The sequence below is a fragment of the Hippocampus bargibanti genome, linkage group LG04 (assembly GCF_051943395.1).
Source record: "Hippocampus bargibanti isolate YZ-2025 linkage group LG04, ASM5194339v1, whole genome shotgun sequence".
Classification (NCBI taxonomy): domain Eukaryota; kingdom Metazoa; phylum Chordata; class Actinopteri; order Syngnathiformes; family Syngnathidae; genus Hippocampus; species Hippocampus bargibanti.
This window is the reverse complement of record NC_142737.1, coordinates 15,776,012-15,802,251: the sequence shown is the minus strand read 5'-3', so window position 1 is coordinate 15,802,251 and position 26,240 is coordinate 15,776,012. Positions and strand designations below refer to the sequence as shown.

The 26,240-nt window shown below is 41.0% G+C and overlaps 1 protein-coding gene across 1 annotated transcript; it reads left to right on the top strand.

The window, feature by feature from the left end:
- The first annotated feature begins 565 nt into the window (after positions 1-565).
- pole (polymerase (DNA directed), epsilon) lies at positions 566-25,343 on the top strand. The gene is made up of 48 exons (XM_088994320.1): positions 566-817; positions 922-1,057; positions 1,139-1,219; positions 1,322-1,366; positions 1,446-1,538; positions 1,691-1,845; positions 2,061-2,205; positions 2,296-2,376; positions 2,464-2,571; positions 2,638-2,748; positions 2,847-2,932; positions 3,030-3,149; positions 3,651-3,783; positions 3,858-3,971; positions 4,055-4,267; positions 5,816-5,923; positions 6,015-6,143; positions 6,244-6,346; positions 6,458-6,604; positions 6,682-6,827; positions 6,996-7,144; positions 7,236-7,328; positions 7,426-7,728; positions 9,298-9,493; positions 9,591-9,805; positions 9,928-10,030; positions 10,127-10,207; positions 11,251-11,373; positions 11,674-11,883; positions 13,179-13,391; positions 13,489-13,632; positions 13,712-13,852; positions 15,112-15,265; positions 15,366-15,472; positions 16,110-16,286; positions 17,196-17,419; positions 18,650-18,870; positions 19,030-19,234; positions 19,310-19,483; positions 19,614-19,739; positions 19,878-20,010; positions 20,091-20,292; positions 22,033-22,164; positions 22,260-22,453; positions 22,529-22,729; positions 23,234-23,359; positions 24,705-24,794; positions 24,877-25,343. The coding sequence occupies exons 1-48, from the start codon at positions 753-755 to the stop codon at positions 24,997-24,999; spliced, it is 6,879 nt and encodes a 2,292-aa protein (XP_088850446.1). The 5' UTR covers positions 566-752; the 3' UTR covers positions 25,000-25,343.
- The last annotated feature ends 897 nt before the right edge of the window (positions 25,344-26,240 follow it).

The following is a 26,240-nucleotide window of genomic DNA, read 5'->3' as shown; positions in this document are numbered from 1 at the left end:
TTGATATGAATATAAAATGAAAAAAATCACATAATTCTCTGGAAAAAAAAACACAGAAAATGAATGTTGTGCCCGGTGACGCGTTGAGTCCGTTTATATATTTTTTCAACGGACAGTTAGGACGGCGGAAAAAATCATTGGCACCGCCCTACCCACCCTCGAGGACTTGCACACTGCAAGAATCCAAACTAGGGCGCGGAAAATCCTACTGGACCCTCCGCACCCTGCCCACCACCTTTTCCAGCTACTCCCCTCAGGCAGGCGCTACCGATCCATGCGCACCAAATCCAGCAGACATTTAAACAGCTTCTTCCCCCAAGCCATTAACTCTTTGAACTCTTTCAACAGTAGCCAAAATGGAACTGTATAGTGCCACTTAGCAGTTTTTTTTTTTGACAACGATACTAGTGCAGCGTGTTCTACCGGAAACAAATTCCTTGTGTGTTCTACATACTTGGCAATAAAGATGATTCTGATTCTGATTCTGATTCTGATATAGTAGTACGTATTACAGAAGTCAATCTGTACTTAATAAACGATCTTTGGGACTATTGATGGCGGTGTTGATCTCGCGGTAAATTGGAGAACGCGCCAAAGTAAGAATACACAAAGTTTGTAGCTGTCAGACGAACTGCGTAGCAGTTTGGCAATAGCTCCAAATATTTACCAAATGCGGAATCTGTTGCGTACACAACAGTAAATCTGAGCCTTACAACTACTTTGACTGGCCTGTCGTCGGCCCAGCACGCAAAATGGTATTACAAAATAGTGGAAGATTCAAGTCGGACCAGGGTAAAAGTGGAGAGCAGGAGAACCAGTAAGTTATTTCGCTCTGAGTTTGCTTTAAAAGGGATATAGGGCTGGTTTACATGGATGGCATTAAATGTTATACAATAACGGAGAGCAATATTTTTGAACCAGGGACGATGGCTCCTCTATGTCGGCCATCAAAAGGCTGGAGCGCAGCCACTTTACGGATGAGATGGATAGCCGCTTCGGCTTCGAAAGAATGAAAGAACCCGGAGAGAAAACTGGCTGGTTGATCAACATGCATCCAGTCGGTTAACGCTCACTGACTCGCAATGTTTTCATTTTCTGTGACTACAAAATACAAATGTGTGCCCCTTTGTACTTCCAGGCTGAGATCTTGGATGAAGACAAAAGGATGGTCAGTGTTGTGGATTATTATTTTATCCAAGAGGATGGGAGCAGGTTTAAGGTATGTTAGGCAAAATTATTTGGAATATTGATAGTCACCTGGAAACAATATTATATCATTCAGAATATGCAGCATGAAATGAAATATTTATTCTGTCAATAGGTTGCGCTCCCTTTCAAGCCTTATTTTTATATTGCCACAAAAAAGGTAAATCTGACTGTCAAATTTCAATCTTGTGAGGCGTCAAACAATATCAATGCTCATAAGATTTGCAATTTCCTTTTAGAACTGCGAAAGGGAAGTTATCTCATATTTGTCACGAAAGTTCCAAGGCAAGGTGTCTAAGCTTGAAATTGTCTCAAAAGAAGATCTGGATCTGGTGAGTTTTTATTGATTTATTTTGTGTGTGTGTGTGTGTGTGTGTGCGTGTGCGTGTGCGTGTGCGCGTGTGTGTGTGTATTTACAGGGAATAATGTCTGCTTGACCCTCAGGCTTGCAAATAACTTGAAATCATATTCTCTTGTTTCTCAGCCCAACCACCTTGTTGGACTGAAGAGAGGCTACATTAAGCTGTCTTTCAACACAGTGGATGACCTCATCAAGGTCAAGCGCGACATTTCCCCAACAGTACGCAAAAACAGGGAAAGAGAGCGGTCTAATGACGTCTACACATCAATGTTATCAAGGTATATTTTGTTTAATGCAACCAAAATTTTGGTTGCATTAGGGGTTTCCATTCGTTTTTTTACATGCAAATGTGCAAATGCTTGGTTGAATTATTTTATATCGACTACTGTGCTATTACAATATTGAACATAATCCTGCTTGCATGCTCCAATGTTTATTAGATATTTTTTTTCTGGGTTGAGGTAACTTAATGATCTTAATGTTTGCTGTGCAGTGCCTTATCAGGCGGGAGTGTCACTTCAGCAGAAGAAGATGGGACATCCAAGAGTTTTTCTGACCAACTAGAAAACATTGTGGACATGAGGGAGTATGACGTGCCCTACCACGTGCGAGTGTCCATTGACCTCAAGATCCATGTGGTGAATTTAATTGACAACTACTGGAGAAAATATGCCAGAGGGCTTATATCTGTTACTCCTATAATATTTAAATGTTTATTTTCCTTGCAGGCTCACTGGTATAATATTCGATACAGAGGTAGTGCTTACCCTCCAGAGATTGTTCGTCGAGATGATCTTGTTGAACGACCAGTATGACGATTTTCTCATTGGAAATTCAATGTCTCTTGTGTTTTGCATTGATAAATCACATCATCCACTTTTCTTTCTTATTTTTAGGACCCTGTTGTTTTGGCTTTTGACATTGAGACCACCAAACTTCCACTGAAATTCCCAGATGCAGAGACTGATCAGATTATGATGATCTCATATATGATAGATGGACAGGTGAGTTTTATGTCTCCTTTTTGCTCACCTTGTGCTATTGTAACTTTTTTTGCTTCCTCCTTATAGGGATTTCTAATCACAAACAGAGAGATTGTCTCTGAAAACATAGAAGACTTTGAGTTCACACCCAAACCCGAGTATGAAGGTCCCTTTACTGTTTTTAACGAGGACAATGAGGTAAATATGAGAAATGGTATACCACAGCTATAGCTCCTGTGTGTGTAAATGGTCGTGTGCGACTATTGAGCAATGTTGTAATAGTGGTATGACTTTAGGTGGCACTCATTCAGAGGTTCTTTGATCACATTCAAGAGACGAAACCCAACATCATCGTGACCTATAACGGAGATTTCTTTGATTGGTAAAGTAAAGTAATTCTTTTAATGTTCCTGTGTTTAGTCATCTCACCCTCATGTTGTTAATATCCTTTTTTTTTTACATTTCTTTAATTCATATAGGCCTTTTGTTGAGACACGCGCTTCAATGCACGGACTGAGCATGCACAGGGAGATTGGATTCCAGAAGGACAACCAGGGAGAGTACAAGTCCAGTCAGGCCATCCACATGGACAGTTTTAGGTTAGACACCAATGAATCAGATACCACTTTCAAAACATAGAAAAACAATATTAATATTAAAAATATGACAATTAGATAAATTTTGAGTGACCTGTGATATTCAGAATCATATTGGACATCACCACTCTTATAGTGTTTTCACGATTGTTTGAAAGTAGACTATTTTAAGGAAAATACTGTTTTGCTGGTTTGTTTTCGCCATTGTTTTTTAGAAAGCAAAATATTTCAATTTCACAAAGATACCACCACTATTTTTTAAATGGATTCCTAACACATTTATTTTCCATCAATATTGTGCTTATTGGGCATATTTTTTATATTTTAATTTTGGCACGCTGCTGCATTAAATTTACAAGCATTTTCAAATATATCATGATAAACATAATTTCTGCTATAATGTTGCCTTTTTAAATAAAATAATGTACAGTTATATTCGAATATTTCAGAATGTATATGTATCTTACATTTTATGGAAGGATTGATTTTTCTTTCATCCTCTAGGTGGGTTAAGAGAGACAGCTACCTGCCAGTGGGTAGCCATAATCTCAAGGCTGCAGCCAAGGCAAAACTGGGCTATGACCCTGTGGAGCTTGACCCAGAGGAAATGTGCCGCATGGCAACGGAGGAACCACAGGTATGTTTTTCTGTATTATTATTTGTTTTTTGTAAAGGCTGTCTCATTCATTTGAAAAAAAAACTTTTTGCCAGACATTAGCAACCTACTCCGTGTCAGATGCCGTGGCCACATACTACCTTTACATGAAGTATGTTCACCCCTTCATCTTTGCTTTGTGCACGATCATCCCTATGGAACCCGATGAGGTTTGTATGCAGTACAATATACTTCAAAGTATAAATGCTGTGTGTGTCTGTTAGACACTTTTTTTGTGTTCCGCTCTGTACAGGTGCTGCGTAAAGGCTCTGGGACTCTATGTGAAGCTCTGCTCATGGTGCAGGCCTTCCACGCCAACATTGTCTTCCCAAATAAGCAGGAACAAGTTTTCAACAAGATGACAGACGACGGCCACGTCTTGGATTCTGAGACTTACGTGGGCGGCCACGTGGAGGCGCTGGAGTCTGGAGTGTTTAGAAGTGACATTCCTTGCCGTTTCAAAATGGTAATATTGTACTTTGGCGCTCCAATGTTATGTTTGCTTATGTACAGTCAAACCTCGGTTTTCAACCATAATCTGTTCCAGAAGCCTAATTTGTAACAGATTTTTTTATTACAGAAAGTGGTGTTATAAATTGTTTAATTACCTGACATGTTTCGGCGTATACTTCCACTTTCATCAGAGTCTCACTAATGTTGTGACGTGCTTATATCCGTGACAAATTAGATAATAAGGAGACAGTATGAACTTAACACCACGTTCCAGAAACCTGCCCGGATCATGACTAGAAGCCCCTCCTTCTCCTTTCTCCACTGTGAGACTAATAAAGGCAAATCCAATCCTTTCACCACATCACCCCTGTCCTCCAGCAGCTCCACTGGCTCCCTGTTAAACATCGAATCAAATTCAAAATACTTCTGATTACATTCATCCATGTAAGCCATCCATAACCTTGCACCTCTCTATCTTTCTGACGTGCTTCAAATCTCCGTTCCCTCTCGGTCCCTCAGATCCTAATCCTCCCTTCACCTCTATGTGCCCTCTGCCAGTCTCAGCACGATGGGATGCAGAGCTTTCAGCCGCTCTGCTCCCAAACTCAGAAATTCACTTCCACCCAACATCCGTAATATTGACTCCCTCCCTATTTTCAACTCCCACCTCAAAACCCATCTGTTTAAAATTGCTTTCAATGTCTAGTTCAATCTCTATTTTATTATTTGTCATTTTACTTTTGGTTTTATTGTTATGTGCTTTGTTTTATTGTTTTTATTGTAAAGTGTCCTGGGTTGTTTTGAAAAGCGCTTGAAATTAAATGTATTATTATTATTATTATTATTATTATTATTATTATTATTATTATGGTGTTATAAGTTGTTTAATTACCTAACATGTTTCGGCGTGTACTTCCACTTTCATCAGAGTCTCACTAATGTTCTTGTGACACGCTTTTATCTGTTACAAATCAGATAACAAGGAGACAGTATGAACTTAACACGACCTTCCAGAAACCTGTTCGAAAACCGCTTTGGTCAAAATCCGAAACATTTTCCATTATGATCAATGTAATCAATGTCTATTTGTTTTTAATTGTGATTGAACAACGGAAACACGCCTGCTCACAATAGGACACTACATGAGGATAATACGTCAGTCACAATGAGACGCGATACAAGGTAGTGACGTACAAGTAATCGGAGGGGAGTCAAGTGGTGCATTCAGATCCTCTCAGTTTGGTCGAGAACCGATATTTGGTTGTAAACCGAGGCATAGAAAAATGATGAAATTTTTGGTCAAAAAACGAATTCATTGAGAACCGAGATGTTCAAAGACCAAGGTTTGACTGTACTGTCAGTGATTATCTTATCTCATTTTACTCATAAATGTATATAGATTTGTGATAGATTGATATCACAACTCCAATTCAAGAATTACCTTTTTTGGATTTCAGTCATAATTTTATGACCGGTTAAGTGAAACTGCATAATTTTCCGCTGCACAACTGTTGGCTTATTTTATCTATTTGATTTTGAATGTTGATTGGTTTGCTGACAGAATCCAGCTGCTTTTGACTTCCTATGCCAAAGAGTTGAGCAAACGATACGTCATGCCATTGAGGAGGAGGAAAAAATCCCTTTGGAGCAAGTCACCAACTTCAGTGAAGTGTGTCCATTTTTTAAAGTTAAATCTCATTGTTGTTGGTTTTTTTCCCTGCCTGGTGCGAAGTAAAGGACACATTATTTTCTGGTAATAGGTCTGCGACGATATCAAAAAGAAGCTGACTTCCCTGAAAGAGGTTCCAAACAGGATCGAATGTCCCCTCATATACCATCTTGACGTTGGAGCAATGTACCCCAACATCATCCTCACCAATCGTCTACAGGTTGAACCAAAAACAAATTTACCATAATTTGATGATGAGAGCATGAGAGACAAAGATCATATTAGAAATATTTACTTTCATTTCTATTATTCCCACCCAGCCATCTGCAATGGTCGATGAAGCCACTTGTGCTGCCTGCGACTTCAATAAACCAGGCGCCACTTGTCAAAGGAGGATGGCTTGGCACTGGAGAGGAGAAATCAGTAAGTTTGTTTGTTACGCGCCTTGTGTTATTAAAAACGTTAAAATTGAATCGGGGAGCAAACAAAGAGGCGTCCAAGAAATGTCACACACCTTCTTCGGCTCTCCCACAGTGCCTGCCACCCGCAGTGAATTCCACCGCATCCAGCAGCAACTCGAGTCTGAGAAATTCCCTCCATTTTTCCCAAATGGTCCACCTCGGGCTTTCCACACACTCAACAGGGAGGAACAGGCTAAACATGAGAAAAAACGTCTTGCAGGTGTACTATCTTTCAAAAGTTTTTTGTCTTCATCGTTTCCGAGTTAAAGACGGTTCTGACGTATGTTCTTGTGTCAGATTACTGCAAGAAGGCTTATAAGAAGATTCACGTCACCAAGCTGGAGGAGCGAGTCACCACCATCTGTCAGAGAGAAAACTCATTCTATGTGGATACTGTTCGAGCTTTCAGGGATCGACGTTATGAGTTTAAAGGGCTACACAAGGTACCTTCCTTCGAGACAGCTTGTGCGTTCTGTATGCAATATGTGGAGGAGGTAAAACATCCTAATGGTTTCCTCAAATGTATGTCCCTGGAGAGGAAACCGTAACGACAAAGTGGCCCACGGCAAAAAATGAGTTTGACACCCGTGCTTCACATGATGTCTTTTAAGGTGTGGAAAAAGAAACTGTCCGCAGCTCAGGATAGCGGAGACGCTGCTGAGGTCAAGCGCTGCAAGAACATGGAGATCCTATACGAGTCTCTTCAGCTGGCTCACAAGTGTATCCTAAACTCTTTTTATGGCTATGTCATGAGAAAAGGGTACACATTCTTTCTCTTCAACACACTAAATTCAGTAAACATCCCCTAAATAAATCTGTGTTGCTAAACAACCACACTTTTCATCCACCAGGGCTCGCTGGTACTCAATGGAGATGGCCGGCATTGTGTGCTTCACTGGTGCCAATATCATCACTCAAGCAAGGGAGCTCATTGAACAAATAGGGTGAGTAACAAACAGTTAGAATTGATGTGTCACAGAACGATGGATTTGCACAGGAAAAAAAAGAATCTGTTTCTTGACAACTTTGCCTGTGACTTAGGAGACCACTTGAGTTGGATACTGATGGTATCTGGTGCGTCCTCCCAAACACTTTCCCGGAGAACTTTGTTGTGAAGACTAGCAATGAGAAGAAGCCAAAGGTGACCATTTCCTATCCCGGTGCCATGCTGAATATCTTGGTGAAGGAAGGTTTCACCAATAGCCAGTATCACGAACTGGTAGACCCCTCGTCGCTCACTTACAACATCAGGGCAGAGAACAGCATCTTCTTCGAAGTGGATGGGCCGTATCTAGCCATGATTCTCCCCGCCTCGAAAGAAGAAGGCAAAAAGTTAAAGAAAAGGTACAGCGAAGTAGCATTTTTCCTTCTAATAATTCCTTCTTCCGCTATAGAGGTCATACCACTTTTAACTCATTCATGCCATTCCCGGGAATTGAAAATAAGACGTGAAGCGATATTCCCGAATTTGTTCGGGTTTTGTTTTTTCTTGCATGGGGATGCCGATAAAGCGCTGGTCAGACCTCTGGCAATGTTTTCCCTCCAACAAAGGGGCAGCATTTTCCTTTTCTACAGCCAATGTTTATGTAGTCCTAAAACGCAATATTCTGTGGGTCCTGGAATTTGAATGAAAATGATAAAACCCTGGCACTGGAATTCACACATTTTTGCACATCTGGCATTGAATGAGTTAATAAGCATGTGGCCATTTACATGTAGCTGCATTTTATTGAATTATATTTCAATAATGGCCCAGAAATAATGGATGATTACTTAAAAATGTCTACCATAACTTATTCACTGCCATTTACGAATTTATTTTGGAATTGAAAATATAGTGCGCCAATTCCCGAATTTGTTTGGGTTTTGTTTTTTGTTTTTTCATGCTTGGGTGCCATAAACGTGCTGGCCATGGCCTCTGACGATGTTTGTTCCTTTCCACAAGGGGCAGCATTTTCTCTTTTATCCATGTTAGCGCTTTGTTCCAGCTTCAGCTGTTGTTAAAGCGCTATATAAACCAATATGTATGTATTGCATTGTGTTTTGGACAGCCACCCTCATTTTAAGATCATATAGCTCCAGACCCATATAATTTATGAATTAACTCTGACGAAAGAGGAGAATCCAAGGTTTCTAACGCTGTATTGAATGTTTTTGTAGTCCTAATACTCAATATTATTTGGGTCCTGGAATTTGACTGACATTGACAAAAGTCCTGGCACTGGAGTGGACACATTTTTACACATCTGGCAGTGAATGAGTGAAGAAAATTACGTACCTTGGTGAAGGGATGAAAAACTCACTGAGAAGAACTTTTTACAATACATTTATTCCATGTGATACAGACACAATCAAGTGGTATTCAATGTAACATAACAAATGAAAGATAACGAACCGATCTCCCTTACAGTGATTTGAGTAATTCCCTTCCTCACCATTGTACTGTGTAAATTTCATTTCATTTTCTTTTTTTTAATTTCCCTTAACTAGATTAAAAATAATAATTGAGAATTGAAAAGTCTTTGGCAAGAGTGACTTGATGAAGAGAGAAGCAACTACAGAGTTACAAAAATATAAAACAAAACAACAGCCATAAGCAGTAAACACATACTCCACAATACGGTACAAAATGTATTCAATTAAATGTAACCGTTGGAAGTGGTTGGATTAGCCAATCCAATCCATTTATTGTTAATACAATAATAATAAATGTTTTGTTAAATGAATCCCTTTCTATTAGTGTAAGTAAAAAATGAGCAAAATGAGCATGAATATTTTTATAAAGGTAATTTTTTTTTACACTTGTGTTTTATGTGAACAGAAAGCACATTTACAGTGAGTTCCTTTCACAAATTTCTATTTTAATAAAAACGCTGGCACAGTGGATGATTTGGATTTGGCCTTTGATTTTAGGTATGCTGTATTCAATGAGGACGGCTCTCTGGCCGAGCTGAAAGGTTTTGAAGTGAAGAGAAGAGGGGAGCTACAACTCATTAAGATCTTCCAGTCTTCCGTGTTTGAAGCTTTCCTCAAAGGCAGCACCCTGGAAGAGGTCTACGCCTCGGTTGCCAAAGTGGCTGACTACTGGCTGGATGTGCTGTATAGCAAGGTAACAGCGGTTTGACACTTGTATGTGAAAGTTATCAGGTTACTTGTCAAACGACTTTAAGTCCTGATAATGATGGTCCATTTTATTAATCTTCCAGGCTGCCAATATGCCGGATGCTGAGCTGTTTGACCTGATATCAGAAAATCGCTCCATGTCTAAAAAATTGGAGGACTACGGAGAGCAAAAGTCCACTTCCATTAGCACAGCCAAGAGATTGGCAGAGTTCCTCGGAGACCAAATGGTGAAAGACGCCGGTCTCAGCTGTCGTTACGTCATCTCACGAAAGCCAGAAGGATCACCTGTCACCGAGAGGTGGGATCACGGAACGTGTGGCTCCTCAACGCTCGATTGATGATGATGATGATGATGATGATGATGATCGTCTGTAAAAATGAAGCGAGAGTTCCCCGGTTCATATGTGTCTCCTCCATCAGAGCTATTCCTTTGGCCATCTTCCAAGCCGAGCCAAGCGTGACCAAACATTTTTTGCGCAAATGGCTGAAAATGCCCAGCCTGCATGACTTTGACATCCGCACGGTGAGGATTTGGACTAAAAGAGCTTCCAAATGAGTTTTTTTAACCTCCCTATTAGGCTTCTTTTACATCAAATTGTGTTTTTTGTTCACCTTGCAGATCCTTGATTGGAGTTACTACATTGAGAGGTTAGGGAGCGCAATCCAGAAAATTATCACCATCCCTGCAGCTCTTCAACAGGTAACTGAAAAATCAACATTGCTGATACACATGGGGTGGTGTTCCAGTGGTTATAATGTCAGCCGTGCAGAGGCCGTGGGTTCGATCCCGGCCCCGGCTTTCCTACATGGAGTTTGCTTGTTCTTCGGGACCTGCATGGGTTTTTATAGTAAGAGAGCTCATTTTTCTTTTTGGGGTAGTACCGTATTTCCCAGTGAATCATGTACTCCCAAAAGTCTTAATTTTTTTTCAAAAGATGACCCTACGCCTTATACGCTGATACGCCTTATATGTGAAGTAATACTGAGCCACAACAGGTTTCGCAACAACTGACAGCAGCCACCCATTTCCACCTGTAGAACAAGTAGTATGTAACCCCAGCCTCTACTGTAGCACCTTATAATGCGGTGTGCCATATGTTCAGAAAATGTTTATATATTCTGTCGTGCGGCGCGACAGCAAGTAGGTGGAAAGATGATAAAAGTTCACTCAGCCAGATGCAGGAAGGGTATTGTGAGTTTTCTTTATTTGAAGTCGTGGTGGATATCAGTTTTCGGCTGACCACAGGTAACACTGCTCTCCAGGCTGTCCTTCCTCCCTCTTCTTCCCCCTCGTAGTGACTGGCACAGTCTGGTTTTAAAGTTGCCTCACCTGAGCTTCTGGCCAATCAGGTCCCAGCGGCAATTGGCCATTCCCAGGTGGTTGCAATCACCTTCTCAGAGTCAATTAGTGGTTGCCCAACTCGACTGTTTTGGATGGGGAGAAATGCGCACCTTTCTCCCATCCAAAATCCAGAAAACACAAAATTATTTAACATTTATTTTGGCATCATGACATATTCATAAATGATATTTGGAAAACTCATTTCATTCATTGAAGGTGCATCTTATATATGGAAAAAGTTTGAAAATACACCGATCATTCGGGGTGCGCCTTATACTCCGGTGCGCCTTACACACCAGAAAATACGGTCAATTAAAATTCATAATACTACAGTAACAGTCACGGCCGTGAATTCCAACATACTGTACCAATATTATATTTTCAATTATCTTGATGTCCAGGTAAAGAATCCAGTCCCTCGAGTCCGACATCCTGACTGGCTTCACAAGAAACTTCTTGAGAAAAATGACATCTACAAGCAAAAGAAAATCAGCGAGATATTCACCAGCGAGGGCAAAAGACAGGTTGGTTACCTCGGGGCAAAATGTTGAAATTGGGCAAGGAATAATTGTTCATTTGATTCATTATATTCCCCCAGATTTCATCAAGGAAATGATGAAATGATGATGTTTGATGTTTATCCTGAATAGAAGGGTTTAATTATCGAGAAATTCAGCGAGCGTGCCTGAAAAAGATCATTTCTTTTAAAACACAAAATTATCACGTCGTTGGTGGAAGTCATTTAATCATGATCCTAAATCGCCAGGCAATATTTGATTGTTTTAAATCCCTCTTTAAACAGACGATATCTGATTTTTCTTCAGATAGCTCATCAGGTCCCCGAGGGCCATCCAGTTCCTGATATGGAGGACTTTGGGATGCCAGCAAAACCTCTGCAACCGGCCATCCTCATCAGCACCAAGAGGAAGAGAGCATCTCAAGGGGAGGACAGTCAGGTAGAGTCTCAGGATCTTGAGCTTACCCAGTCGTGGAGAGAACTTTTGGGACCGCCGCCACCAATGGGCAAGACCAAGGTAGGCCACTGGCTAGTTGCCATATTACATTTAAATGATGTGAAATGTGATCCTGATGAAATTTGCTTTGATATTAAGCTCTGTCTACAAATACAACATGTAATTTATATACATTTGTGCATTTTTGTTTACATATTCATTCCAACTAGTTGACTACATACAAGTAGGTATTTAGGGTGCCTGTTCACCCACCTGTGAAGTGTCAAATTAGTCATCCATTTTATTTATTTTAATTTTAATTTATATACAGTGATATCTCAGCTTATGAACTTAATTGGTTCCCAGAAAGTGTGTGTAAGGCGAAAAGTTCGTCTTCCAAACATTTATTTCCCATAAGAAACCATTAAAAATGAGAATAATCAATTCCCAGGTCCCCATAAAACATAATTCTTTACTAAATAAGCCTTAAAACTATGCAAAATATACCTTATTTTATGTATAATAAATGTGCTATTGTATTATAATTGAAGAAATAAACTGTACTGTATAATAAAGTCATTTTATTTACTGTCGTGATGGTCATTGATGTAGTTGAGTGAACTTGCCGTGCTTTCTCGGCGATAATACCCTCACTCACACAATCCCCTGCTAGCTGCTTTTCGTTAATCCGAATCAACAGAAGTTTTTCAACTTCTTCTATTGCCTGAGACCGTTGCTTAGACAACACAGAAACACCATAGTACAGGGACGCTAAGTCACACAAAGGCACACCTCGTTCGTGTTTTTCGATCTCCTTACTCTGCTCGACCGTAATTTTGTTTTGTCTCCTCTTCGGCTTAACACTAGCCTGTGGTGGGGTCTTTTTTGGTCCCATAATAGCAAAAGTACTCCACTCAATAACAAATCACATCTGCACTCAAAGAAAGGGGGTGACGAAAACTAGTCCGCCAGACACCGTGGTGTTGTGTGGTTTGGTTCGTCCGCCGAAAAGTAGTTTGTATGGCAAGATTATATTGTCGCGAATTTAATGTTTGTCAGGCGAAAAGTTCGTGAGCTAAAGCATTCATAAACTGAGGTGTCACTGGATTTTAATGTACAGTAAAGTCTCGTTATATCGATATTCAAGGGAGTCCGAAAAAATATCGATATAACCGGGACTATCGATATATCCGACCCTGTTTGCATGTTATTTTCTCCGTGCGTGCATAGAAATAGTATCGATATAACCGGGATTATCGATATATCCGATATCAATATAACGAGACTTTACTGTATTTGTCTGTTTAGTCATTCATCTATTCATTTATTAATTTATTGGAAGTATCGAATGACTTTGAAAACCGACCCCATTATAGGAGGAACACCTTGTGTGGTTGCGGTACCATAAGAAAAAGTGGGAGCTGCAGATGAAGCAGCGGAAGGAGAGAAAGAAAAAGAGAAGACTGCTGGATGGACAAGCCCAGCCTGTAAGCGGAGGAGTGATCAGGGATGGCCCCACTACAGGCATCGGAAGCTTCCTCCGCAAAACGGCTCGCAGCATCCTTGACTTGCCGTGGCAAATAGTGCAGGTTACTTCACACCATCAACACCATTCTCTTTTTAGATAGAGTCCCACCCTTTTTATCCATGGAGTAAAATGATCATTACTGTATGTGATGCTTGCAGATTGCAGAAACTAGTCACCCTGGACTTTACAAATTATGGGCTGTGATTGGAAATGATCTCCACTGCATGAAGCTCAACATTCCTCGTATCTTTTATGTCAACCAAAAAGTCCCAAAGCAGGAGGAGGGACCAACATACAAAAAGGTAAGCATTGGGCAAACTGACGCTACCTCTCCACCCCCGCGCCCAAATAGCTTTTCAATTTGTTTGCGTGTTACATCAGGTGAATCGGATGCTGCCTCGAGCCAACATGGTGTACTACCTCTATGAGTACCGTGTCCCTGAAGATATGTACCAGGAGCACATTAACGAGATCAACGCTGACCTCTCAGCCCCAGACATCGAAGGGGTCTATGAAACACAGGTAGCATACGAACACCACTGCCAACTTTCAACACAGTAATATTTTTGCCGTATCAATCAAAAGTAAATATTACTGTCACTTTTGCTACAATTCAGGTGTGTCAAATTTTTCGACATATCTGGCAGCATTGGAAAAAGTTAGGAATGTTTATCCTTCCGCAGAAACCACATTTAAATAACTTTCCACTCCCCCATTTTTTCCATTAAAAAAACCCCTAACCCTGACCTTAACCCTTAACCCAGGGGTCTCAAACTCAATTGACCAGAGGGCCGCTGGAGGCAGAGTCTGGGTGAGGCTGGGCCGCATCAGGATTTCCACAAGAAAATCACAGATAAAACATTCCAGTGTTCTCAAAATCTTTATTTTTAACACACAAAAAAACGAGGCGGCCCGGTAGTCGAGTGGTTAGCACACTGGCTTCACAGTGCAGAGGTCGCCGGTTCGCGTCCCGGTCCGGCCTCCCTGTGTGGAGTTTGCATGTTCTCCTCGGGCCCGCGTGGGTTTTCTCCGGGTCCTCCGGTTTCCTCCCACACTCCAAAAACATGCATGGCAGGCAGATTGACCACTCCAAATTGTCCCTAGGTGTGAGTGTGAGAGTGACTGTTGTATGTCTTTGTGTGCCCTGCGATTGGCTGGCAATCAATTCAGGGTGTCCCCCGCCTCGTGCCCAAAGACAGCTGGGATAGGCTCCAGCAACCCCCGCGACCCTAATGAGGAATAAGCGGTACGGAAAATGAGATGAGAGATGAGACACAAAAAAACGAATGAAATGAATATGGAAACATGAATACAAAATAAATGAACCAGTCATAAATAAATAAAATAATTATAATGATCATAAGGCAGATACAGACGACTGAAAAAAAAACACAGGAAAACTAAATATTGTAATAAAGTTCCAAATGTCCGTATTCACAGTTCTTTAACCTTTAACTTTCTTAACATAAATAAAATGTTGAACATGAACTGTCCTAAACATGGCTTCTCTTGCCTATTTGTTCAGCTCCACACACAAGTTTCATTCATATCAATCATGCGGGCTGCACTAACATTAATCTTTCATATCAAGGCGGGCCGCAAAATATTCTTTCGGGGGCCGCAGTTGGCCCGCGGGCCGTGAGTTTGAGACCCCCTAGCTACAGGGAATCACTAGGGCGGCGCTAAAGAGTCGCAGGCGACTCTGGAGCTGTGGGTTTCTGACCCCGGGTCTAATGGTACCGCTAATAAAACAATCATGAATTTTATTATCAATCTCTCAGGTGCCACTCATGTTTCGTGCACTGGTCCAGCTCGGATGTGTGTGCATGGTCAATAAGCGTGTTGGGAGGGATATGGCCGGAAGGGAGGCAGATACTTTTGATCTGGAGAATCTGGATATGAGGTCTCTGGCCCAGTTCAGCTACCTGGAGCCAGGTATGAATATGTTACCAGTATACTGTCTTGGTGTGATGAACAAATTGATTGTCTAACAGAGTCTATTAATGTTTCTCTGTCATGTTGATTTTGCTTCCAGGAAGTGTTCGCCACATGTATCTTTACCATCACAGTCAAGGTCAAAAGGCCTTGTTTGGCCTTTTCATCCCTTCTCAGCGCAAGGCCAACATCTTTGTTCTGGACACTGTAAGAACTATGCATTGCTCTATGCTTTATGGTTTTTATTGCCATCTTTCTAGTAGGACTCTTTGGTTATACTTAACTAATTCACTGACAATCCCAAATTTATAAGGGAATTTAAAAGCATGACGTGGACCGCCATTCCCGAATTTGTTCGGGTTTGGCCAATAAAGCGCTGGTCAGACCTCTGGCAATGTTTTTCCCATCCAAGAGGGGGCAGCATTTGCCTTTTGTCCGTGTTAGCACTTTGTTACATCTTCAGCTGTTGTCAGTGTGCTTTATAAATCAATATGTATGTATTGTATTTTGTAAAGCCGCCCCCCTTTCAATCTCAGATAACTCCCACATAACTTAAGAATTAACTCTTTATTTCTGATGAAAGAAGAGAGTCTAAGGTTTCTTACGAGGAATTGAATGTTTATGTAGTCCTAAAACTCAATATTCTGTGGGTCCTGCAATTTGAGTGAAAATGACAAAAACCCTGGCACCGGAGTGGAAACATTTTTGCACATTGTCTGGCAGTGAATGAGTTAAAAGGTCTGTCAATCTCATGCAGGATGCATTCAATACAACTGACCCATTGCATTGTTTTCAAAAGTGCATTCTTGCTCAGTTGGAGCTTTGGCTTTCCTCTTCCATGCAGGTGCGAAGCAACCAGATGCCAAACCTCAGTAACGTTTACAGTGCTGAGCGCACTGCCTTGTTGGAAAAAACAACAGAGGACCTTCTGCCTCCAGAGAAACATAATTTTGAGGTTCGGGCTGAAAATGATGTGAAGGCCATTTATCGTGCACTGCAACGAACACTTATAAGCTACAAGGTGAGTAAAAAACGGGACTTAACCACTGATAGGACTTTTTGTATTCCAACTTATGCTTTAAAGGACAACTGACACCATTTTTTTGTTTCCTAACTGACATCACAAAAAACGTTTTATAGCATCTAAAATACCCAAAACACGCAGGCGGATATTTTTGTCAAGTGCAAAACACCAATAAAAATGAGTTAGTGTCCCAAAAATACTTCAAAATGACCTCAGAGATGCCGACTTTCAGAAGGTCCCGCCCCCTTGTGCGTGACGTCACGCCAAGACGTCTTGCCTTGCTCGAGCATCAAAACAATGGCTTCAGATTCGGAGAAGATGCTTTCTTGTTACTCATCCAGTTTTGAATATGATTCAAATAGTTCTGAAGAGGAAAGCATAAATGTTTGCAATCGATTAAGGAAGTCCTCCCGTATCAATTCGAGCCGTCAGGACTCAAATATAGCGTCCCAGATAATGCACAAGATGGCGCCCAAGCTCTGTTGGAAATGGGCTGATTTTTCTGCTTGGAATTTGTGTCAACTAGTATCAAATAGTAGTCTTGGTGCAACACACAACGATTCACCATCGCGTTATTTATGTGTTTTCCTTCTAATTTTGCCATCAACACGGATCAACACAAAGTTTTCAGACCAAAGTACCCAAAATTCATTGTGTGTCGCTTTCTCGGTCAGGGGCGTTCCTTTCGTGACGTCACGTCAGGCATCGTCATCAATTCGAAAACAAGACTTTCTGAATATTCAGCGCAAGTCTTAAAACGTAAAATATAGCTATGTGCCGTGGAATCTCTGTAAAATACGCTCAGTAGAAATCATTTGAAGTGATTTTACAAATTATGGTCACAATTTGTCCGGAGGCGTCGGTTGTCCTTTAAGTCTTGTAAAACGCTTTTATTTATTTATTTAGGAGGAGCGCCGGGGGCCGACCCTCATCGCAGTCCAATCCAACTGGGACTTGAGACGACTGGCTACGGGGATGCCAGTTCTGGATGAATTCCCGGTCGTGCCAGTACATGTTATTGATGAAATCAATTACAGTGTGCTGGATTGGCAGCGTCATGGAGCCCGACGCATGATCCGCCATTATCTGAATCTGGACAGCTATCTATCACAGGCTTTTGACATGGCTCGGTGGGTAGCATTTGCGCTATAATTGGGCAAAATAACGACCTTTTGATACAATGTGTAAATGATCCATAGGTGCATTGTGTAACATGTGTATCTTGATCGATGGCCTTTAAGGCGATACATTTACCAATATTTAGCATTATTTTATATACTATTACATATTTAAGTCCAAATTATGTTTTTGTTATGCTGGTTGGGAACCCTGTTTTTTCCATTAGCAGCATTTCTCGTTTACAGTCACCATAGTGCCTGATCAAATTGTGTGCGCCAGCCTTAGCCTTTCTGATGCCTCCATGTTGATATATGTATTGTAAAATACATATATCAAAAATATATGTAAAAATATATTGATGAATCTTTTTTTTCTCTCTTTTGTGTTTGTTTTCTCTTTCCATAAATTCCACACCCATTGTTTTTGGTCAATTGTCAGCTAGAGGGGCTCTCCCAACAAATCCATGTTAATTGCGGATGAGCATTGGATGAAAAAAGTACTTAAATGGACTAATTCATATGAGTCATTCTTTGATTCACTGTTTCTAACATTTATTAACTCATTCACTGCCATTTACAAATTAATTTGGGAATTGAAAATAGGACGTAGAGTGTCATTCCCGAATTTGTTCGGGGTTTTTTTCATGCGTGGGTGCTGATAAAGCGCTGTCCATGGCATCCGACAATGTTTTTTCTTTACCACAAGAGGGCAGCATTTCCTTTTTTTCCATGTTAGCGCTTTGTTCCAGCTTCAGCTGTTAAAGCGCTATATAAACCAATACATATGTATGTATTGCATTATATTTTGGACAGTTGCCCTCATTTCAAGCTCAAATACTTCCAGACCTATATAATTTAGGAATTAACCTTTTTTTCTGATGAAAGAAGAGAGTCTAGGGTTTCTAAAGCAGTATTGAATGTTGATGTAGTCCTAAAACTCAATATTCTGTGGGTCCTGAAATTCAAGTGACAATGACAAAAACCCTGGCACTGGAGTGGACACATTTTTGCACATCGTCTGGCAGTGAATGAGTTAATGTTTATTTTTTTTATAATATAGGCAATTTTGAGTCAACACAATTTGCCACCTTGGGCCAAGATCTTTCCCAAAAACAAAATAGCACATTTTAATAACATTGTTATCATGGATGTATTATTTCCAGCTGTACTCCCCACTAGATGTTGTTTTTGTGATGATTTTATGTGAGAACTAAAAATCTGTCCGCCATCTCTCCATTTCAGGTATTACCACTTACCTGTGGGAAACCTGCCCCAAGATGTGTCAATCTTTGGTTCGGACTTGTTCCTTGCCAGACATCTGCGGAAACACAATCACCTGCTTTGGCTCTCTCCCACAGCAAGGCCAGATTTGGGGGGCAAAGAGGCTGACGACAGCCGCCTGGTTATGGAAAGTGATGACCGGGGCTCTGTTGAGATTAATGCGCAAGGATGCTACTCCACAGGTACCTCAACACATGCTTAAATCCAACCATGGAAATAATTGCAATCTCCTCCGATGATCATTTGCGTGGGTTCTCAAATGTTCAATGTCAAAAATGTCAAGATTCAAAGTGAAATACAAAATTGATCTCATTGTGACGAATGCCTGTTGCATCTTACAGTGTGCGTGGAGTTGGACCTGCAGAGCTTGGCTGTGAACACCATCCTCCAGTCGCAGCATGTCAACGACATGGAGGGAGGAGCAAGTCTGGGTGTTAGTTTTGATGTGATCCAACAGGCGTCTTTGGAAGACATGATGTCAGGAAACCAAGTCACTTGCTCACTGGCGAGCTATGACGAGACCGCCCTCTGCTCCAACACCTTCAGGTACATGGTTTAAAAAAACACACACGCCTTTTATTTTTGCCTTCTGATCCAATGCCTTATGGTTTTCATGAGCAGGATCTTGAAGAGCATGGTCGTGGGCTGGGTTCGAGAGATCACACAGTACCACAACGTGTATGCCGACAACCAGGTGATGCACTTCTACCGCTGGCTGCACTCTCCCAGCTCACTGCTCTATGACCCCGCTCTGCACCGCACCTTGCACAACATGATGAAGAAGGTCTTTCTGCAGTGAGTGTTGCACATACTATTTTGCTAGCGTGTCGAGCTTTACATTGCTTAACCTGTCCATTTTTCCATTTATGACAGGAAAGTTAACAAGCGAGCCACGATACTGTAATTTCTCTTGTTATGCTGACAGATTGATCGCAGAGTTCAAGCGTTTAGGCTCCACTGTGGTGTACGGAAACTTCAACAGACTCATCTTGTGCACCAAAAAACGCCGGATCGACGATGCCATTGGATATGTGGAATACATCACAAATAGGTTTGATATTTGATGTATTGAATTCATATCAATTCTCGCATCATCCCTATGAGCCGATATTTCATTGACTTTGTGACGCCACACGCATGAGTGTATCCGTCATAACCAACCACAGAACTGTCTGACTGTGTCTTGAAGCATCCACTCCCGAGAAATCTTCCACTCTTTGTCCATCTCCTTTTCCCAATGTTGGGAGTTTCTACTGTGGATGGACCCGGCTAACAATGGTGGTGTGAAAGGCAAACTTCCATCCAGCGTCTTGTATGGCCAGGTAGTTCAAACGTAGTTCATTATTATTGTTGATGTCCACATATAGGCAGCTCATTGGCACTCTGGGCTTGGGTCTTTTAGGAAGGGGCGAAAGCAAAGAAAAACACAAACCCAGATGAAGATGGCAGTGAGGATGAAGAGGTGGATGAAGCCAACGCTCAGGAAGACGAGGAAGATGCAGTGGCCGATGACGTGGAGGACTTGATTGAGAGCAACTGGAATATCATGCAGTATCTGCCACAAAGTGCCTCCTGCCAGAACTACTTCCTCATGATTGTCTCAGGTGAGCAACTATGACTTCTCAATTTGAGTTCCGAATAAATATTTGTTGATGTATGTGCTCATGTCGACTCGAGGTGTGTGGTTCCATTCCTTGTATGTTAGTTTGAGCTTTTTCAGCACTAGTTGGAAGCTCAGCCACACAAGAGAGGCATTTTGTCATACGAGTTGCATCCAAACTTTGACGAGTAATCCATTTACAGCTTAATTTGTCAATCATGGATTATTTTCACATGTTAACTGATGGCCTGTGATATCCTGCGCTAGTTAACTAGCGGAAGCTGAACTACTCACAAGTTTACGAGTGAAAGTAAAAATTTGGCCGGTTAACTAATTTCAGCTCCTTGAAGGCTTGATATTTAATTAGTGGGTGTCAAAATTGTCATTTATTCACCTGTGATGCCCCACATACGGACTGGTTACTACTACTGCAACATTTTTCCCTTAACTAGTTCCATTAACTCATTCAATGCCAGACATGCAAAAATGTGTCCTATCCCGTGCCAGGGTTTTTGTCATTTTCACTCAAATTCCAGGACTCACAGAATATTGAGTTTTATGACGAAATAAACATTCAATGCAGCGTAAGAAACCTTACATGCTCTTCTTTCATCAGAAAAAAAGAGTTAATTCCTAAGTTATATGGGTCTGGAGTAATATGAGGTGCAAGTGGGGGCGGCTGTACAAAAGCCAAATGCTGCCCCCTCGTGGAAGGGAAAAAACATTGCCAGAGGTCTGACCAGCGCTTTATCAGCAACAACCGCAAGGAAAATCAAAACACGAACAAATTCAGAAATGGCGCCTTACGTCACACTTTTCAATTACTGAATGTATTCAGGGATGGCAGTGAATGAGTTAATGAGGTCTAAAATGTACACTAGTAGAACTAGCGGATGCGAACCTGCTCACCAGTAATCTAGCAACTCAGAAATAAATTTAAAAAAATCATAAATAGTTACATATAATAATAATAATAATGATAATAATAATAATAATAATAGTAATAATAATAATTAATAATGAGGCGGGGCAGACATGTGCATCTACGATTCCAATTGGATCTGGAGTTAAAATACACCAATCGTGTCAGATTTTGTCATTATCACACCCACTTTATTTCCATCTTTTACTCCAGTTTACAAGTTTTCCTGGGGTTTTTCAGCTGGTTCACAAGCGGATGCTTATTATGGTTTTCACTTTATATAACTGCTCTCCATCATACTCACACGTGGTTCTGATGTGTAAGTAAACTGATTTGGCTGGATGCAACAGTGGGCAAAAAAAACTGGACTTAGTGATACATGTATTAATAAATGCTGACTTTTTAATATGCCACTTGTATCGAATCTCATGCCCCAATGACTGGTATTTTACGTTCTGTAAGACCCACTCATCGGTCAGACAATAGCAGTACGTAATTTAAAACATATTCTTTTCTTACAGACAGTGTATTGTAGGTGTTTAAATACCTGACATGTTTCGGCGTATACTTCCGCCTTCGTCAGAGTGTCACGGATGTTGTTGTGACGCGCCTTTTTACCTTTATATGCCTTTTTTTATACGCCGAAACATGTCAGGTATTTGAACACCTACAATACACTGTCTGTAAGAAAAGCATCTGTTTTAAAATAGATATCGTGGACAGGATGAACTTAATACAACTAATAGCAGTACGTATTTGTAATATCTAATCACATCACTTTGCACTCATGCGGCACTTCTCATCCTTTCACTTTCTACTCAGCTTACATTGCGGCGGTTTACCAAAGCATGAAAGAAGAGCTGAGACGCAACACACCTGGTGCAACACCAATCAAGAGACGAGGCAACAGCCAGATTTCTCAGCAGGCCGTGGGGGATTTGAGCGCTCTTCCTGGTTAGAGTGCTCTTGTGTTAATACTGAAAAACAATGCCGGATGTTATGATGGGACCTTGTGCTTAGACCCTGCATATTTCAAATTTCTCCACCAGGAATGATTTCTTTCTCTCAGGAGTATGTTTCCAGTGAACTGACGCAGAACATTTTTACTATTACACAAAAAATCCAAAAAAAGGTGACTGGTAACAGGAATGTGGGCCAACCTTCAGAAATGTTCCCGGTCTTACCAGGCTCACACTTGCCACTTAACAACCCAGCTCTGGAGTTTGTCAAATATGTCTGTCAGGTAAATACAAAGGAGGAAACAAAAAGTGACCTTGATGTTAATTCCGCTGATTTTCTCCCTCCTTTATTTCTTCAGGTGCTTTCACTAGATGGCAACATTGCAAACCAGGTGAACAAGCTTAAGAGAGACCTTCTGCGCCTGGTGGATGTGGGGGAGTTCTCAGAAGAAGCCACTTTTCGGGATCCCTGCAACTCATACATACTACCAGAAGTTATATGCCACAACTGCAATTTCTGCCGTGACCTCGACCTCTGCAAAGATCCTTCCGTGGTGCAAGTAAGTCAGCAGATGCTCCATTTGTCAGGTTTTCTTGTTAACTCATTCACTGCAATTCACGAATTTGTTCGGGGATTGTGTTTTTCTTGTTTGGGTGCTGATAAAGCACTGGCCATGGCCTCGGACAATGTTTGTTTCCTTTCCACATGGGGGCAGCACTTCCCTTTTTTCCATGTTTGCGGTTTGTTTTAGCTTTACCTGTTGTTAAAGCGCTATGTAAGCCAATATGTATGTATTGCATTGTATTTTTGACAGTGACCCTCATTTCAAGCTCATATAACTCCAGACCCATATAATTTAGCAATTAACTCTGTTTCTGATGAAAGAAGAGAGTCTAAGGTTTCTTGCGCTGCTTTGAATGTTTATGTAGTCCTAAAACTCGATATTCTGTGGGTCCTGGAATTCAAGTGACAATGACAAAAACCCTGGCACTGGAGAGGACACATTTTTGCACGTCTGGCAGTGAATGAGTCAATGACAGATTTTTTTTTTGTTTCTCTTCAGGATGGTGCCATTTTGCCACAGTGGTTTTGTTCAAACTGCCAGGCCCAGTACGAGACCGAGTCTATTGAGATGGCATTGGTGGAAGCCCTACAGAAGAAATTGATGAGCTACACTTTGCAGGATCTGGTGAATTCAAATGGACAAAATAACTGCAATGTACATAGAGTAATGCTGACAGCAGTGTCTGAAATAACGGACGCCCGGGGCGACTAACTTTTACGTCGGGCGTACAACTTACACAACGTCTATGCCCGGGTGGCCGACAACTTTTTCAAGGGAAAAAAAACACAACGAAAGATTATTTTTTTTCAATCAAACGTTTGCTTTATTGAATAAGGCAAACGTTGAACAAAGATTTTGAAATTAGAATAAATTATTCAGATTTTGAAATCTTTGTTCGTTTGTCAATTTGCCTACTCGGCACGGCAACCAAACAAAAGCCTGCTTCCGGACTTTCCCGAGCGTTATAGACGATGCCACCGTGAAGTCATTTATTATGATCACGTGATCGGCCGCTAACTTCCGGCAGGCAGAAAGCCAAGTAAACACAACAGTTGTCAGCAAGTGTGATAATTGTTTTGTAAGCTCATGCGTTTCATTTTCGGTTTTGATGAATGAAAGTCTTCACGTTTTAGTACGATGGTGATATCGTGTGTGGTTGTTGGCTGTACAAACCGTTTTGTGAAAGGATCCGGGTTAAAATTTCACAGAATACGATCGCTGATGGAAGAAAACAAACCGGTTTGTTTGGTAATTTGCATACTCGGCACGGCAGCCAATCATAGGCCTGCTTCGTGCTTCGGACTTTCCCGAGCGTTATATGGTCGTGCGTTTGCATATCATTTTCCAAAGTAGATGCACAGAACCTCAGCCCCAGAAGAAAGAGTCAAAAGAAGCTAACAAAATGTATGACGCTACAAAACATAGACGTACATTAAAAGCATCGTGGAAAGAAGAATTCATGTGGCTTGTAGCAAACGACGCAACGCAAACATTGCATTGTGCAACATGCCGAACAGTGTATGGACAAACGACAACTGGAGCAAAACCATCAGCAAGGGATATTTACCATAAATTAAGCAAGGGAGCATTTGTGATAATGATGTACCATTAATCCTTAATGCTTTGCAACAATGTTTTTTTTTTTTTTTTTTTTTTTTTTTTTTTTTTTTTTTTTTTTTTGCGATTAGTCGTCTTATTGTGTTTGAAGTTGTGAAAAATGGGGCAGGCAACTTTTCATAGTTGTCCGCCCTAGTATCCGGTAACTTTTTGTCATGAGTTTCAGACACTGCTGACAGTGTTTGCTCCAAAAATGTAGAAATCAATTTGACATTTTGAGAAGGCAAATCAACAGTAGGGTTAACGTCCTAGAAAGATGTTGTCGCTAATTGTGTGTAAATGTTTCGATAACGAGCCTGTTGTCGATCACTCGTTTTTTATGTGAGCCAACTTTTTTTTGTGTGATGTTTAGGTTTGTATGAAATGTAAAGGAGTGAAGGAAGCAAACATGCCTCTGTACTGCAAATGCGCCGGAGACTTTGACCTCACTTTCCCAGCTAAGGTATGCATTCCATGATATTCTTCCACTCAATGCATGTGATTGACTGTTTTTTTTTCTTCATTTTCTGTATTTCCTTCAAAAGAACTTCTCAGAGCAAGTCACTGTATTTCGGAATATTGCATCCCACTACAACATGAGCTTCCTGAAGGAGACCATTGACTGGTTGATGGTAATGAGTCCACAAATGAGCCAGACATCTCCTTAAAAGGCACAAGTGAGCTTCATCACTGTCTGTCACAGTCGAATAACTCATTCATCACTCTCTGTGATTGTTGCTCGAGTGAGCTTGCGTGTGTGTGTGCATCTCGTACCTGCTGATCTGGACTGTCGATGTGCTTTAACTCTAAATGGTGGGAGTTTTCAAATAATGTATGCATATAAATTTGACTGTCAATAAACTTTTTTTACTGTATAATATATTCCATGCAGTCATCGGGTATCTTTAAAAGTATCATCACATCCTCTGAAGCTGATTTATGTGGGACAGGAGAAGTGAGACAATCTCTTTTCGTCAATGGACGCTACAGCTGCGTGTTTGCTTTCAACATTTAGCTTGTAGTTGACGTGCACATTCCACCATGATGTCCCTGATCCACTGGTGAAGAGACGCTTTGATCCTCTCCTCTTTCATCTGGAACTGCTTTATGTAACAAAGAAGGTACAGAAAGTGCTTAAGAATGAATGTCTCTCTGTGTCTTTGTGTTGTCATGTTATTTGTCATTTAGGTTTTTTTTTGTTTGTTTTTTGTCCAATCCAATCACTTTCCTGCTGTGAAATGTAAATTTCTCCATTGCGAGACTAATAAAGGCAAATCCAATCCAATCCAATGTTTGTCCCAAGAACCGTTGACAACAGCAGATTGGATTGGATTTGCCTTTATTAGTCTCTCAGTGGAGAAATTTACATTTCACAGCAGCAAAGTTATGAAAGAAATGAAAGTAGAAAAGCAAAACACAGGAGCTGCTGGAAAGGCAGCCACTCTCGCGGCACCGTCTTGAAGTCAAAAGAACAAAAAAAACTAAATAACAAATAACATGACAACACAAAGACACAGAGAGACATTAATTCTTAAGCACTTTCTGTACCCTCTTTGTTACATAAAGCAGTTCCAGATGAAAGAGGAGAGGATCAAAGCGTCTCTTCACCAGTGGATCAGGGACATCATGGTGGAATGAGCACGTCGACTACAAGCTAAGTGTTGAAAGCAAACACGCAGCTGTAGCATCCATTGACATGTAACATGCATCCATGAATCCAATGGAATGGAATGCATCTATTGAAAAGGCGCAACCGCTCAGCACAGTCTCCTCCTTGATGAATGTCGTGGTCAAAAATGCTGAAAAACAATCCGTATCCGTTCCACACGACGCACAACAACACAAAGTGACAAAAGAAAACACAAAAACAAGACAAAAACAACAACAAAAGCAAGGCTCATCAGAGCAC